This window comes from Hyla sarda, chromosome 4, assembly GCF_029499605.1.
Source record: "Hyla sarda isolate aHylSar1 chromosome 4, aHylSar1.hap1, whole genome shotgun sequence".
NCBI lineage: Eukaryota > Metazoa > Chordata > Amphibia > Anura > Hylidae > Hyla > Hyla sarda.
The window spans coordinates 343,632,019-343,647,605 of record NC_079192.1 but is presented as its reverse complement, the minus strand read 5'-3'; the positions used below and the strand labels follow the sequence as shown (position 1 = coordinate 343,647,605).

The following is a 15,587-nucleotide window of genomic DNA, read 5'->3' as shown; positions in this document are numbered from 1 at the left end:
CTTGAACGGCACCTATCACCCTTTTTTTCCGGGTCACCGGGGACCTGATTGACCCGGAATCACCGCAAATCGCCAATCTGAATTGATGTCTCAGGACCCCCTCAGGGGTTTGCACGAAGTGCCTGATAAATGATTTCAGCAGGCATCCCGTTACGTTCACAGTCGGATTACCGGCGGTGAGTGGAAACATCCAGGGCATACAGGTCCTTAAGTACCAAGACCTCAGGGTGTATCTGTACGCCCTGTGTCCTGGAGGGGTTAAATATAACATATTGATTGCAAAGCCTGTATAATAGTGTTTAAAGGGGTATTCCAGTTTTTTTTTTTTTGCCTATGCTACAGGGGCTGTTAAGTTAGTATATTTCATAATATAGTGTCTGTAGTGTTTGTTTCATGGTGGTCTCGCAATTTTGCTGTGATTTTCACCCCAATATTTATTTTTAACAGCATACAAAATTTCTCAGGTTTTCCCAGGTTGCGGTGTGGCCAAGACATGACATCACTAATCAGGTGTGTAAAGGGGGCCTCTCCTGCTTCAATGGGTGGAGCGACCGCTGGGTGGCAGAGAGATCATTCTGCAACTAATTGTATTTTTGCAACAGCTGTAAGAAAACACTGGTCTTTTGAATGGAATGCAGCTTGTTTGTGTTTGAATTGATGGGGTGGATGATGTATGGGAGGAAGGAAAGTGACCTCACATTTACAAACAAGGAACTATGGGACATGTAGTTTGAGAGAACAAACTCCAACTGGAAATACCCAGTTCACAAAAAGATAGCTAAAGCGTTATGGTAATCTCACAACATTTTGCCCCAAGACAAGCACAAATCCTTCCTTAGGCTGTCCATTACTGTCTGGCAGGTAAGTACCAAAATCTCCTTATGGTGGATAACCCCTTTAATGTTGTGTCCCCTCAAAATAACAGAGCTTGTGGATGTTATAGACCTGGCACTCCCCTGCTTCCTTTTGAGGATGACACACAGATGCTCAATAGGGTTTAGGTCTGGAAACATGCTTGGCCAGTCCATTATTTTTACACTCATCTTCTTTAGAAAGGTGGTGATCTTCTTGGAGGTGAGTTTGTGGCCATGATCATGCTAGAATACTGCCCTGCGGCCCAGTCTCTGAAAGGAGAGGGATTTTGTTCTGCTTCAGTATGTCACAGTATATGTTGACATTCATGGTTTACTCAATTCCAGAAGCACTCATGCAGCCCCAGACCATGACATTTCCACCCCCATGCTTGACTGTAGGTAAGACACGCTTAGTTCATAAGTTCATAAGGTTAAAAAAAGACAAGAGTCCATCAAGTTTATCCTATATCCCTAATGAGTTCCTGCTGAGTTGACCCAGAGGAAGGCAAAAAACCCTCATACTAGAGGTAAAAAAAATCCTTCCCAACTCCCAGATTTGGCATTCAGAATAAATAATCAGATAAACATTCTGTTCCTATAAATCTAGAATCCATATTCTGTAATGTTATTACTCTCTAGAAATGCATCCAGGCCCCTTTAGAACTCTTTCCTGCCATGTGCATAACCTTACATTTATCAGTGTTGAACTTCATCTGCCACTTCCCATCGTAAACCTCCAACCTATCCAGATCTATTTGGAACAGTGCACTGTCCTCTATTGTGATAACCACTTTACAGAGTTTAGTATCATCTGCAAAGATTTCTACTTTACTATACAATCCCCCAACAAGGTAATTAATATATCAAATAGAATAGAACCCAAAACTGACCCCTGTGGTACCCCACTAGTAACAGTCACCCAATCAGAATAAGTACCATTAAAGGGGTACTCCGCCCCTAGACATCTTATCCCCTATCCAAAGGATAGACCCGGGATCACCCGCTGCGGCACTGCGCTATCATTACAGCACAGAGCGAGTTCGCTCTGCACATAATGACGGGCAATACAGGGGCTGGAGCATCGTTATGTCATGGCTCTGCCCCTCGTGACATCTCGGCTCGCCCCTTTCAATACAAGTCTATGGGAGGGGGCGTGGCGGTCGTCACGCCCCCTCCCATAGACTTGAATTAAGGGGACGGGCCGTGATGTCACGAGGGGCGGAGCCATGACATCACGCTGCTCCGTCCCCTGTATCGCCCGTCATTACGCACAGAGCGAACTCGCTCTGTGCTGTAATGATAGCGGGGTGCCGCAGCGGGGATCCCGGGGCTTCCCAGCAGCGGGACCGTGGCGATCTGACATCTTATCCCCTATCCTTTGGATAGGGGATAAGATGTCTAGGGGCGGAGTACCCCTTTAATAACCACCCTCTGTTTCCTATCACTGAGGCAGTTACTTACCCATTTGCACACATTTTCCCCCAGCCCAAGCATTCTCATTTTATGTACCAATCTTTTATGTGGCACCGAACCAAATGCTGTGGAAAAATCAAAATATACAACATCCAGCGATTCCCTCTGGTCCAGTCTGGAGCTCACCTCTTCATAAAAGCTGATCAGGTTAGTGTGAGAGGACCAAACCCTCATTAAGCCATGCTGATATGGAGTCATCCATTTATTTTTATTAAGATACTCCAAAATAGAATTTCTTAGAAATCCCTAAAACAACTTACATACAACGGATGTTAAAGGGGTACTCCACCTCTAGACATCTTATCCCCTATCCAAAGGCCATCACGCCCCCTCCCATAGACTTGCATTGAGGGGACGGGGCGTGACGTCACATGGGGCGGAGTCGTGACGTCACAGACTTCCGTTCCGGTGGTCAGGACCCAGACCCTCCAGCGCTTCCGGAGCAGAAACAGGTGGGTGCCGCATGTTATATTGTGGGAGTCCCCAGCGGGGGGACCCCCGCGATCAGACATCTTATCCCCTATCCAAAGGATGTCTAGGGGTGGAGTACCCCTTTAAACTAACAGGTCTTTAATTCCCAGGTCACTTTTTGACCCCTTTCCCAGGTCACTTTTTGACCCCTTTGCTATGCGCCAGTCCTGGGGAACTGTCACTGTCACTATAGAGTCCTTGAATATTAGAAATAGGGGTCTGTCTATTATTTTACTTAAAGGGGAACTCCGGTGGAAACAAGTGGAAAAAGGATGTTTCCAAATCGACTGGTGCCAGAAAGTTAAACAGATTAGTAAATTACTTCTATTTCAAAATCTTAATCCTTCCAGTACTTATTAGCTGCTGTATACTACAGAGGAAATTGTGCAGTTCTTTCCAGACTAACAGTGCTCTCTGCTGACACCTCTGTTCATGTCAGAAACTGTCCAGATTAGAAGCATATCCCCATAGAAAACCTCTCCTGCTCTGGACAGTTCCTGACACGGACAGAGGTGTCAGTAGAGACCACTGTGGTCAAACTGGAAAGCCCTTCACAAATTTCTCTGTAGTATACAGCAGCTGATAAGTACTGGAAGGGTTAAGATTTTTTTAATAGAAGTCATTTACAAATCTGTTTAACTTTCTGGCACCAGTTGATTTGAAAACATTTCCTTTCCACCGGAGTTCCCCTTTAACTCCCTTAGAACACGGGTGGGAATGCCATCTGGTCTATTTTGATTTTTTGTAGGCGGCCCTGCACTTCTTCCTGGGTTAGACCGGTGACCTGTACTAGGGCGTTTATCTTATCTCGCTGTATTTTACCTGGCATTTCATTTTCCTCTGTGAACACAGTGGAGAAGAATGTGTTTAATGTATTTGCTTTTTCCTGATCCCTATAATTTCTTCCTCACTTTAATGTTAACCTTTTTGCTATTAATATAGTTTTACTCTCCTTGGCAACAAGTCTTTCTGTCTCCACTCTTGCGGCTTTTGTTTTTTACATAGGCTTTTGTTTTTTACATATTCTACATTTTTCTCTATAGCTTTTTAATGCTTCTTCTCTGCCGTCCTGTTTTAGCTGCATAAATGTTTTTTTTTTTTTTTTTTTTTGTAATTTCCCCCTTTTATTGCCCTCTTAACATTTGTATTCATCCACATTGTTTTTCTCCTATTCCTGACCCTTTTATTCTCGTAAGGTATGTACCTATCACAGTGAGAATTTAAAATATTTTAAAAGTCTCCTATTTAGTGTCAGTATTCTTGCTTTTGAGGACATTATCCCAATTTATATTGTTAAGGGCCTCTCTTGGTTGATCAAACTTTGCCTTCTTAATGGGGTACTCCGGCGCTAAGACATCTTATCCCCTATCCAAAGGATAGGGGATAAGATGCCTGATCGCGGGGGTCCCGCCGCTGGGGACCCCCGTGATCTTGCATTCAGCACCCCATTACAATCAGTCACCGGAGCATGTTCGCTCCGGGTCTGATTACTGGTGATCACGGGGCCCCAGAGCATTGTGATGTCATGGCCCCACCCCCGTGTGACGTCACGCTCTGTCCCCTCAATGCAAGCCTATGGGAGGGTGCTGCGTGAAAAATCACGGGGATCCCCAGTGGCAGGAGCCCCACGATCAGGCATCTTAGTTGTCTTAGTGCCGGAGTACCCCTTTAAAGTTAATTGTTTTTGTGGCCCCCTGAGAGTTATAATGTATTATATTATCCAAAATGTGCAATATGTAGCAAAGAACAAGGCTGCACTCAACAGATCCTCTCGGCGTACTTTTATTCTTCCGACTCTGAACTTTACAAAGCTGTGGGTGCAACAGACAGGTGCGTGTAACAGCGACACGTGTTTCACGCGAAATGCGCTTCTTCTGGCTCTCATGGTAAAGTGTTGGAGTAGTGGGGAGGAAAAAACCTTGGGTACAACTAGTGTGAAAATCTGGGAAATTTACACCCACTATCTAACTATCATTGGGACATAGACGGAACTTGCAAATGACACCCAGATTAACAATTACTGCAGCTAAATGTCACAATTTCTTCTGAGCAATAAGGTACACTTTTTATTGTAGGTACGACTACTTCTATTCTTTTCTATTCTTCCTACTAGTTTAAGTTTACGAAATAACAAACTATTTACAAAAAGACCGACATATCTGTTTTATCATTGAGGCCCGCATTCGTCCGCAAGATCCATTTTGCCTCTTGCTGTAGCAATATTTTCTGTCTGACACCTCCATTATAAGGGGTTGACACCAATTCTAGACCTGAAAACTTCAATACTTTAGCATCATCATTGTGGTTCATCTTTACATGCTCACTTAGCCTAGGTGATCCAATGCCCGTGCAGATGGAGCGTAAATGCTCTCGTATTCTAGCATTAAGGCACCTTATTGTTTTGCCTATATAAAAAGAATCCACACGAGCATTGGATCACATAAACCACAAATTTGCTTTTACAAGTTATGACATTTTTTACAGAACAATCTATGCCCCCGATTTTCAAATATTTTGCCTGTGAGTTAAATTCACAAAAAGCGCATTGCCCACAACGATAATTTCCTTGCAAGAGTTGCTCACTTAACCAATTGCTCTTAACTTTTTCTCTGAATTGGTTTGAACCTAATTCATTGGCTAATGCTTTATTACGCCTATATGAGAATAGTGGGCCATTTTTTGCTTGTTCCGCTAAATCTGAATCTGCTTCTATGACTCCCCAAAATGTTCTAATGGCATTCTGTATCTTGAAGTCCATATCTGAATGTTTGAAAGAGAATACAAATCTCTTTTTTGCAGTTTGCGGTTTCTTTTTTGCCAAAAAGATCCTTTCTTGAGATATATTTTGCTCTTTCAAACCCTGTCAGTATGGATTTCTTGGGATACCCCCTCTCTTCAAGTCTGATGATTAAATTGTTAGCTTGTTCATCACATTTTTCCTTAGTATTATTTATCCTTCTCAACCTTATAAACTGCCCATAAGGTATAGCATTCTTGATGTGCGGGGGATGATAGCTTTTATAGTGCAAAAGTGCATTTGTGGCAGAAGGTTTATCTGAGGAATAGTATGCCACGATGATGAAAAAATTTGATTAAAAAAATGGTAGCAACACAGGCGGAAATAAAAGATAAAAAAAAGAGACAAATTTATAAGAGACAAATTAGATTATGAGAATGGAAGAATATTCGAGTGGAGCGCAAAGAGAGTACAACGGTGTAAGTTCTGGTTCAGTAGAAAGAATTACCACGACTACGGAACAACGGACTCTGACTCAAGTCTATCTGATGGAGCAAGAGCCCCTCAAAATAAGAATAATCCAAAAGAAGTGGCCCCTTTAGAAGAAAAGTCCGCCGGGGAGGGCGGAAGAAAAGACAACCGCGACAATAATGCGCAGAAAACAGGTCACATGGAAGGACTAGTCATGAATAGCGCAGTACAATGTAGTAACTCAGTAATTAATTTGTCAGATCAATCAATTCCTCTAGAATATTTAAATTTATTGTCCAAGGGTCTGAATTATTGTCTGCATGAAAATTTTGATGAAGTAGAATTCCAAATAGATATATTTAAAGCATTACGTAAAATGAATTTGAGTAAGCATTTTTGTAAATCGGTCCGCCCCAACCAAAAGCAGGAGAAATACCCTTGAAAATAGGTCCCTTAGGCTTTAGAGCCGTTGCAAAATTTGAGGAAAGTATTGTGGAGGGGGTGGAACTACTTGTAGGGCTTACAGAAATTGGGGAAGGTGAGATGAGGAATGAGGACCCCAACGAGTCTTATTTTTCAGGGGGAATCAGGTCTACTTTTTGTCCCCCTGTGCAACCTGGTGGAGCAATCAATAGATTTGCCACATTGGTCACACAGGAGGTCAAATCAATTATCTATCCCAAAATAGGTGAGAATCTGACTAAGATAGAAGAACGAGCATTAAGGTAGCTTAAGAACCAGAAACATTTGATTTATCGTAAGGCAGACAAGGGAGGCAACCTAGTCATATTGTCAGATCAGCAATATAAGGAGAAAGCAGAGAGACTTCTCTCTGACAAGAGGGTGTACTCTCCATTAAGGAAGATCCTACCCAGAAATACCAGACCAAATTACAATCATTATTACGTAAATATGTTGAGAGAGGAGTGATTTCAATACAAACAGCAGAGAAATGATACCCAAAATTTCCAAAAAAGCCGCACTGGTACTATATCCCTAAGATACACAAGTCACCGACCCGACCCCCTGGAAGTCCTATCGCCTCTGGGATCGGGTTGGTGACTGAGGGACTTTCTAAATACGTTGACTGGTTATTACACCCCCTTTTACAAGACCTACCTACGTATTTGAAAGACACTGGAGAATTTTTGTCGACAATTGAAAAAATTCCCTGGTTTGGAAATTGTAGCCTTGCCTCTGTTGACGTGGAGTCCCTCTACACCGGGATCCCCCAAGACCTGGGTGTCCGGGTGGTGGAGGGGCTCCTCATCGACATGGGCAAGGATAAAGACATGGTGGAATTCATTGGGGACTCTTTGCATTTCATATTACAACATAATGCTTTCCGATTCAATAATAAATGATACCAGCAGGTATCTGGTACAGCAATTGGTATGCCCGTTGCATGTACCTTTGCAAATTTGTTTTTGACAGCATTTGAAAAATTCATTAATAATATTTTAAGATTCATGGATGACATATTTGTTGTCTGGAGCGGAGATCACCAGCAATTTGAGTAATTTTTAATATACTTAAATGATAATGAATTCAATATGGCGTTTACTTCAATTTTTGGAGGCACTAATTTGGACTTTCTTGACGTGCGGGTGGAAATAAAAAAATGGAGAAATAGTTACATCCAACTTCAAAAAACCTTCTGCCACAAATGCACTTTTGCACTATAAAAGCTATCATCCCCCGCACGTCAAGAATGCCATACCTTATGGCCAGTTTATAAGGTTAAGAAGGATAAATAATACTGAGGAAAAATGTATTGAACAAGCTAACGATTTAATCATCAGACTTGAAGAGAGGGGGTATCCCAAGAAATCCATACTGACAGCGTTTGAAAGAGCAAAAAATATCTCAAGAAAGGATCTTTTTGGAAAAAAGAAACAGTAAACTGCACAAAAGAGATTTGTATTCTCTTTCAAACATTCAGATATGGACTTCAAGATACAGAATGCCATTAGAACATTTTGAGGAGTCATAGAAGCAGATTCAGCGGAACAAGCAAAAAATGGCCCACTATTCTCAAATTATCGTTGTGGGCAATGCGCTTTTTGTGAATTTAACTCACAGGCAAAATATTTGAAAATCGGGGGCATAGATTGTTCTGTAAAAAATGTCATAACTTGTAAAAGCAAATTTGTGGTTTATGTGATCCAATGCCTGTGTGGATTTTTTTATATAGGCAAAACAATAAGGTGCCTTAATGTTAGGATATGAAAGCATTTTCGCTCCATCCGCACGGACATTGGATCACCTAGGCAAATTGAGCATGTAAAGATGAACCACAATGGTGATGCTAAAGTATTGAAGTTTTCAGGTCTAGAATTGGTGTCAACCCCTTATAATGGAGGTGACAGACAGAAAATATTGCTACAGCAAGAGGCAAAATGGATCTTGCGGACAAATGCGGAGGGTCCATTGGGCCTCAATGATAAAACAGATATGTCGGTCTTTTTGTAAATAGTCTGTTATTTTGTAAAATTAAACTAGTAGGAGAAATAGAAAGGAATAGAAGTAGTCTTACCTACAATAAAAAGTGTACCTTATTACTCAGAAGAAATTGTGACGTTTAGCTGCAGTAATTGTTAATCTGGGTGTCATTTGCAAGTTCCGTCTATGTCCCAATGATAGTTAGATAGTGGGTGTAAATTTCCCAGATCTTCATACTAATTGTACCCAAAGTTTTTTCCTCCCCACTATCCCAACACTTTACCCTTATCCTGAAGCGGAATTGGGTCTGTAGCAGTACCAGAGAGATGGCGTCCTGGTTGCCATGACTCCTGGTCATGCGGAATGCACCTTAGTGACGCCGGCGCTGCCCATTGGTTGGAATGAGTTCTGACCTGTGGGTTGGGCTGAGCCCACGTGGGTCGGCCTGTGTGACGCGGGGAAGAGGCGTAACAGGAACGCCGGATCTCTGAAGATTGGATGGTTCCCAGAACGAACAGGTATCCGTGAAGATTGGATTTGAAACACTGGTGAGTTAGTTGTTGATTGAGAAGGGGAGGCAGATCGTATATAAGACGGAAGTTGCAGGTGACACTGAGAGCCAGAAGAAACGCATTTTGCGTGAAACACGTGTCAATCTTACACACACCTGTCTGTTGCACCCGCACCCTTGTAAAGTAAGTGGGAAGAATAAAAGTACGCTGAGAGGATCTGGTGAGTGCAGCCTTGTTATTTGCTACATATTGCACATTTTGGACTGTGTCATTTATTTGGCTTTGCACCGCCAGCCAGCGTACATACAGCCCATACACATGTGGATTCCATCCTCCAATACAGGACACTCAGTCACTAAGTGCCAGCCCTATCTCTCTCCATGTTTGAATGTATTATATTATGATCACTATGTCTATCTACCTGCACATTAGTTACTTTTTCAGGTCTGTTGGTTAATATTAAGTCCAGTAGGGCCCTGCATCATTTGGGACAAAAAATTGTCTTTAGCTATAGTCAGAAACCTGTTTTCTTTGAGATTTACCTGTCTCAGTCTCCCAGTTTACATCAGGCATTAGTCAACATGCATTTCAAAGGTGTGTATTTTTTTTCCTATGAAGCCTATCCCTATTAACTATTCTAACCCCTCCCTCCGCTTCACCCCAGATACATTGATAAGTCCCAGCTCTCTATCAACACTATCTTCCCCCTCTATGTTGTAGATTCCCTTCCCCCATTCCCTAGATTCCCTCCCCTCCATTCCTTACCTGGTTGCCACCACACACGCTTGACACCATCTGAACCAAATTAGTTTATCTTAGTCTCATCGGACCACAGGGCATGATTCAAGGAATCTGTATACTTAGTCTGCTTGTCTTCAGCTAACTGTTTCTGGACTTTCTTGTGCATCATTTGCATTCTGGGACAACAGCCATGCAATCCAATTTGATGCAGTGTGCAACGTATGGTCTGAGCACTGACAGACTGACCCCTACCCCTTTTACCTCTGCAGCAATGCTGGCAACACTCTGTTTTTTCCCAAAGATAACCTCTGGATATCTCCCTGAGCACGTGCACTTAATTTCTTTGGTCGATCCACGGTGAGGACTGTTCTGAGTGGAACCTGTCCTGTTAAACTAGGGGCTCCAGTCCGAATAGAGCGCACATGCTCTCGGAAATGGACTTGGAGTGTCCTGATGGTCTTGCCCACGTAGAACTTGCCACAGGGTCATATTAGAGCATACACGACATATGTAGATCTACATGTTATGAGTTATGTGATTGTGTGGCATAGACCCCCTAGCTTCACAATATTACATGAAAACGGGTGTACACTGGGGGCAGGACCGGCAAGGGTAAATGCCCTTCAGGGAATGACTGGTCAGCGACATCGTCCCTGATCTACATATGTCGTGTATGCTCTAATATGCTCCTGTGTCAAGTTCTACGTGGGCAAGACCATCAGGCAACTCAAAGTCCGTTTCTGAGAGCATGTGTGCTCTATTTGGACTGGGACTAGAGCCCCTAGATTCATTGCCCACATGAACCAAGTACACGGCGGAGTCCACACTGATTTAAAATTTCTAGGATTAGAAAAAATTCTAACTCTCCAGAATGGAGGTGACCAAGAAAGAGTCCTCCTCCAAAGGGAAGCCCGTTGGATTGCGCGGCTTAATGCCACTGGCAACATCGGGTTAAATGATCATAATGAATATAGATATTTTCTGTAACCCCTTAAGGACCAAGCCCATTTTCACCTTAAGGACCAGGCCAGTTTTATTTTAGCGTTTTCGTTTTTTCCTCCTCGCCTTCTAAAATCCATAACTCTTTTATATTTCCATTTATATTTATAAATTTTTTTATTGAGGAAATTTTAATGAAAACCACAGATTTGCACATTTTGGAGGGTTTTGTTTTCGCACTGTACACTTTACTGTAGAAATTACGTTTTCTTTATTCTTTGGGTCAATACGATTAAAATGATACCCATGGCTAGATACTTTTATATTTTTCTACCGCTTAAAAAAAATCTAAAACTTTTTGTACAAAATCAGTAATCTAAAATTGCCCTATTTTGACCACCAATAACTTTTTCATTTTTCTGTATATAGGGCGGTATGAGGGCTAATTTTTTTTCGCCGCCATCTGTTCTTTTTATTGATATCACATTTGCATATCTGAAACTTTTAGATAATTTTTTATTAATATTTTTTAGAATAAAATGTGACAAAAAAGCTGCATTTTTGGACTTTTTATTTTTTACGTTTATGCCGTTCATCATACGGGATCATTAACATTATACTTTACGCACGCGGCAATACCAAAAATGTTTATTAAAAACTAATTTTCATGCTTTTTGGGGGTAAAATGGGAAAAACTGACAATTTTCATTTTTATTTGGGGAGGGGATTTTTCGCTTTTTTTATTTATGAATTTTTTTAAAATTTTCTACTTTTTTTTTAACACTTTTTATGTCCCCATCGGGGACTATCTTTAGCCATCATTTGATTGCTAATACTGTTCAGTGCTATGCATAGGACATAGCACTGATCAGTATTATCGGCTATCTCCTGCTCTGGTCTGCTTGATCTCAGACCAGAGCAGGAGACTCCGGGAGACGGACGGAGGCAGGTGAGGGGACCTCCGTCCGCCATTACATATGACCGGATCACCGCGGCAGCGGTGGGGGCGATCCGATCATCTATTTTAACGTGCGCATTGCCGCAGATGCCGTGATCTGTACTGATCACGGCATCTGAGGGGTTAATGGCGGACATCGGCTGTTCCCGGCTGCTGATAGTAGCCGGAACCTGCCGTGTATGATACAAGCACCGCTCCGATGCTCGCGGTCATACACAGGATGTAAATGTACATCCTGGTGCGTGAAGTACCGCCAAGCCAGGACGTACATTTATGTCCGTGGTCGTTAAGGGGTTAAATAATATTCATTACTTTGCTTGTATGTAATGTTTGTCATTGCTGTATACTCACTGTGCTTGATGTTCGTCTTGTTTTTCTTTTTTGATCTCCATAATTGGTCACATGACCGCCCACACGGTTACATGATTATGTTTTGTATCAGGTTTCCATGTGACTGCAGTGCGCCGCCCCTATTAATAGGGACGCGACGCACACAGACGCTATTCCGGCTAGAGGAAGTGCGCGAGCCGCACAAAACAACTTGTTCCAGCAGCCCCGTTCTCCACTACAGCTCCCCCGCCTGTAGCCTGTACCCTGCCTCCACTGCTTGAATAAAGATTACCTGCTTGGTGAGTGTCTCCTCTCTTGCTTCTTTCACTTGATGGATGTTTGTCTTCTGTTTGACTGAGCACCACCGTTGCAGGCTTTGCTGTCAGTAGGTCCTGCAGTGTCTTTCCGTGCTTCCCTCTGGGCTTAGTCTCATATGTGCCGGCTTCTCTTCTCTGCTGCGAACAATGGTATCTTTTGATAGTCTAGCTGATATCCTGCAGGAAGTGAAGTTCTGAGTGCGAGTAAAGGTATTACTTTTGTTTTTCCTAGAGAACCCCTTTCAAACCTTGTATGAATTGTCAGGTGTTTTTTCATTTGGATGCAATACAATTCAGTGAGAGAAAAAAAAAACTGACTAAAATTTACGTGCACAAAGCTTAAAACTATTTTAGTAATTAAAAAACATATGGCAACACATTTCTTTTCTCTGCCCTCACATTCTATTTTATCAAAATTCAATTACAATGCCCTCTATCATATCATTAACCCATAGAGGACACTGGAAGTACCTGTATGCGTGCCTGGGACTTGGTGCACCAGGACATACATGTATCCTTTAACCGTGCGGTGATGGGGCCAGGATGGCTGCTATTATCTGACTGCAGCCATCCGTGCACATCAGTTCTAATCACAGTGCTTCCTAGCCAATCCGTCCTTCAGTAGCCCGAAAGATGAGGGTGATTAGTGTCTCAGAAAGCACCAATCACTCTTGTTCATTAGGTGCAAGGTGCCAGCTCCAGGATCAACAAGATTGGTCAGTCCATCCAACCAATCACTGCCACCAGCAGGAGGTTTAACCTCCTCTTGCTTCACTCTGCCTTCCCACACCAGAGAGAGCCGAGCGGAGCCCCATCCATACTGGGACCTGTGGTGCATCATGCACCATCCTGTGCCATCCGACCTCTTCATAGCCTAGGGACAACGTATATCTGGCAGGAAAAGTTAGGAGTGTTTTTAAAAACAAAAAAGGGGGTGGGGAGGGTTTGCTGCAGTGTGCCCCCAGTAGCGGTCCAATGTTCCACCTTCCACTATGTGACCTAAGTGCATAAGTTTACATTTATCCACATTAATCTTCATTTGCCCTGTCTGTGCCCAAGCCTCCAGCTTCCCCAGATCCCTCTGTAATATTATGTTATACTCCTCCGTGGTGATCACCTTATCCCATTTAATGTCATTTTCAAATCTTTAAATTCTACTCTGTAATCCATTTACTAGGTCATTATAATAAACATATTGACAAGAAGTGGACCCAGTACTGACCCCTGCAATAACTCACTGTAACTGTTACCCAACAAGAGTAAGTTGATGCCCATGCCATGCTTCCTTTCACCAAGCCAGTTGCTAACCCATTTACAAATATCCTCCCCTAGTCCAAGCATCCTCAATTTATGTACTAATCTTTTGTGTGGCACAATATAAAGTGCCTTAGAAAAATCCAGATATACAACCTCTACAGCTTCGCCCTGGTCCAATCTATAACTGACCTCCTCATAGAAGCTGATCTGATAATCTGACAGGACACATCCAGCATAAACTGAAATAAAGTAGAATAATGGCGCTCGAGGTCCTATTAATATATGCACACTGATGATATTATAATAGCTGTAGTTTAATTAATATGGTTGAATTGTAAATAGAAAGCATGTAAAATACGATAAGAATATAAAAATACAAAATAAAATGCTCAAATAGTACACTCGCAGGGCCCTTATGGACGAACAACTTAACCCCTACAGGACCCATGAAGTAACATTACGTCACGACACCTTGGGTCTTAAGGATCCCCGCCGGGCGGGGATCGGACCGGGATGCCTGCTGAAATCATTCAGCAGGCATCTTGTGCAAATGCCCATGATCGGATCCCCCCCCCCCCCCCGTGTCGGTGATCGCTGCAAATCGCATGTGAACTCACACATGCGATTTGCGGCTATTCCGGTGATGCGGGTCACGACCCGGAGATACAAGGGGATCAGGGGTGTAGGACCCACTGTATATATGGGGAGGTGGCGATTTCGTCACCCCCCCAGGATCGCTGCTATTGGCTCGACGATCGTCCAGCCAATAGGAGCTGGCAGGGGAGGGGTTAACAGCATCTTCCCGCAGCTCCCGCTGCTGTCTGAGTTCAGTCAGCGGTCAGAGCTGCTGGAGGAAGCCAGGGACCCCCCCTCTGCCAAGATCGGAGCCCCCTCAGGAGATAAGAAGCCCCCATAGATCAGGGAAATAATCCAGCCCAGGGAAAGGTAGGGCAAAAAGTTTAAAAAAAAAGTAAAAAATCCCCCCCCCCGACCCACTAATAGGTCCCCAAGGGTCTTCTGCAGTTTTTCAGTGTGACCTGGGCCCTATTAGGGGTTCAGGGTGCTGCATTTGCCCCCCCCCCCCCCATTTTTTTTGGGCTGCAGCATTCCCCCCCCCCCCCCATATTACGGTGTGTGATTTCTAATCACACACCGTTATACATAGTAACACCACACACACAGTACATACTCCCCCCACCCACCACCGTAGAAAAAAGGCGATGGCTCGCCGGGCATTTTCGGCGGCAGAAGCATACGCCTTACTTGCCCCTGACTCTGAATCTGCCATTGAGGACGATGAAGATCCAACATTCCTGAGTTCTTCATCGTGCTCCTCATCATCTAGCAGTGATGAGCCCCCCAGAAGGCGGCGGAGATGCTGCCAGGCGAGGCCACGCACCCCCGATGATAGTGGCCCAGTGGCTGACACTAGTCCGACCCCCCAGACAAGTTTACCAGAGCCCCCTTCCAGTGAACCTGTCTGGAGACGCACAGAGGGTTATCAGCCACGGATTCTGGAGTTTGTTGGCGACTCCGGAATCCGGATTGACAATTCTGGATTCACTGAAATTGATTATTTCAGTTATTTTTTCAGAGACAGTTTTGTCAATCACATGGTGGAGCAGACGAATCTGTACGCCAGGCAGTTCATCGCCCACCACTCTGATTCTTTTTTGGCCAGAGCCAATGAATGGTGCGCCATTGATGCATCAGAAATGAGGACATTTTGGGGCCTCATGCTGCATATGGGCCTGGTCAAAAAGCCAAGTGTCAGACAGTACTGGAGCGGGGATGTACTATACCATACCCCACTTTACAGAACGGTCATGACACGGAAGTGGTTCGAGACCATTTGGAAATACCTTCATTATGCAGATAATGAGGCATGTCCACCCCGAAGTGATCCCACCTATGACCGGCTTTACGAAGTGAGGCCAGTCATCGATCACATTGGGGCCAAATTTTTGGAGGCCTACGTACCGAATCGGGCGCGGTATGGCGTGAAGCTCTATAAACTTTGTGAGAGTACCTCCGGGTACACTTACAAGTTTAGAGTGTATGAGGGATGAGATTCCCGTATTGAAC

General features: G+C 43.5%; 1 protein-coding gene across 5 annotated transcripts in view; it reads left to right on the top strand.

Moving 5' to 3' along the window:
• The window catches only part of LOC130267178 (uncharacterized), a 170,246-nt gene that overhangs the window by 69,537 nt on the left and 85,122 nt on the right, over positions 1-15,587 (top strand). The window contains exons 3-4 of one of the 5 annotated variants that reach the window (XM_056516529.1): positions 465-510; positions 12,041-12,227. The exons of 2 other annotated variants lie outside the window; for them this stretch is intronic. In XM_056516529.1, the coding sequence (XP_056372504.1) occupies positions 465-510; positions 12,041-12,209 (215 nt within the window). In that variant the 3' untranslated portion in view covers positions 12,210-12,227. Of the gene's footprint in view, positions 1-464; positions 511-12,040; positions 12,228-15,587 lie in introns of those variants that run through there. 2 more of the 5 variants (XR_008843085.1, XR_008843086.1) reach the window with 2 other exon arrangements.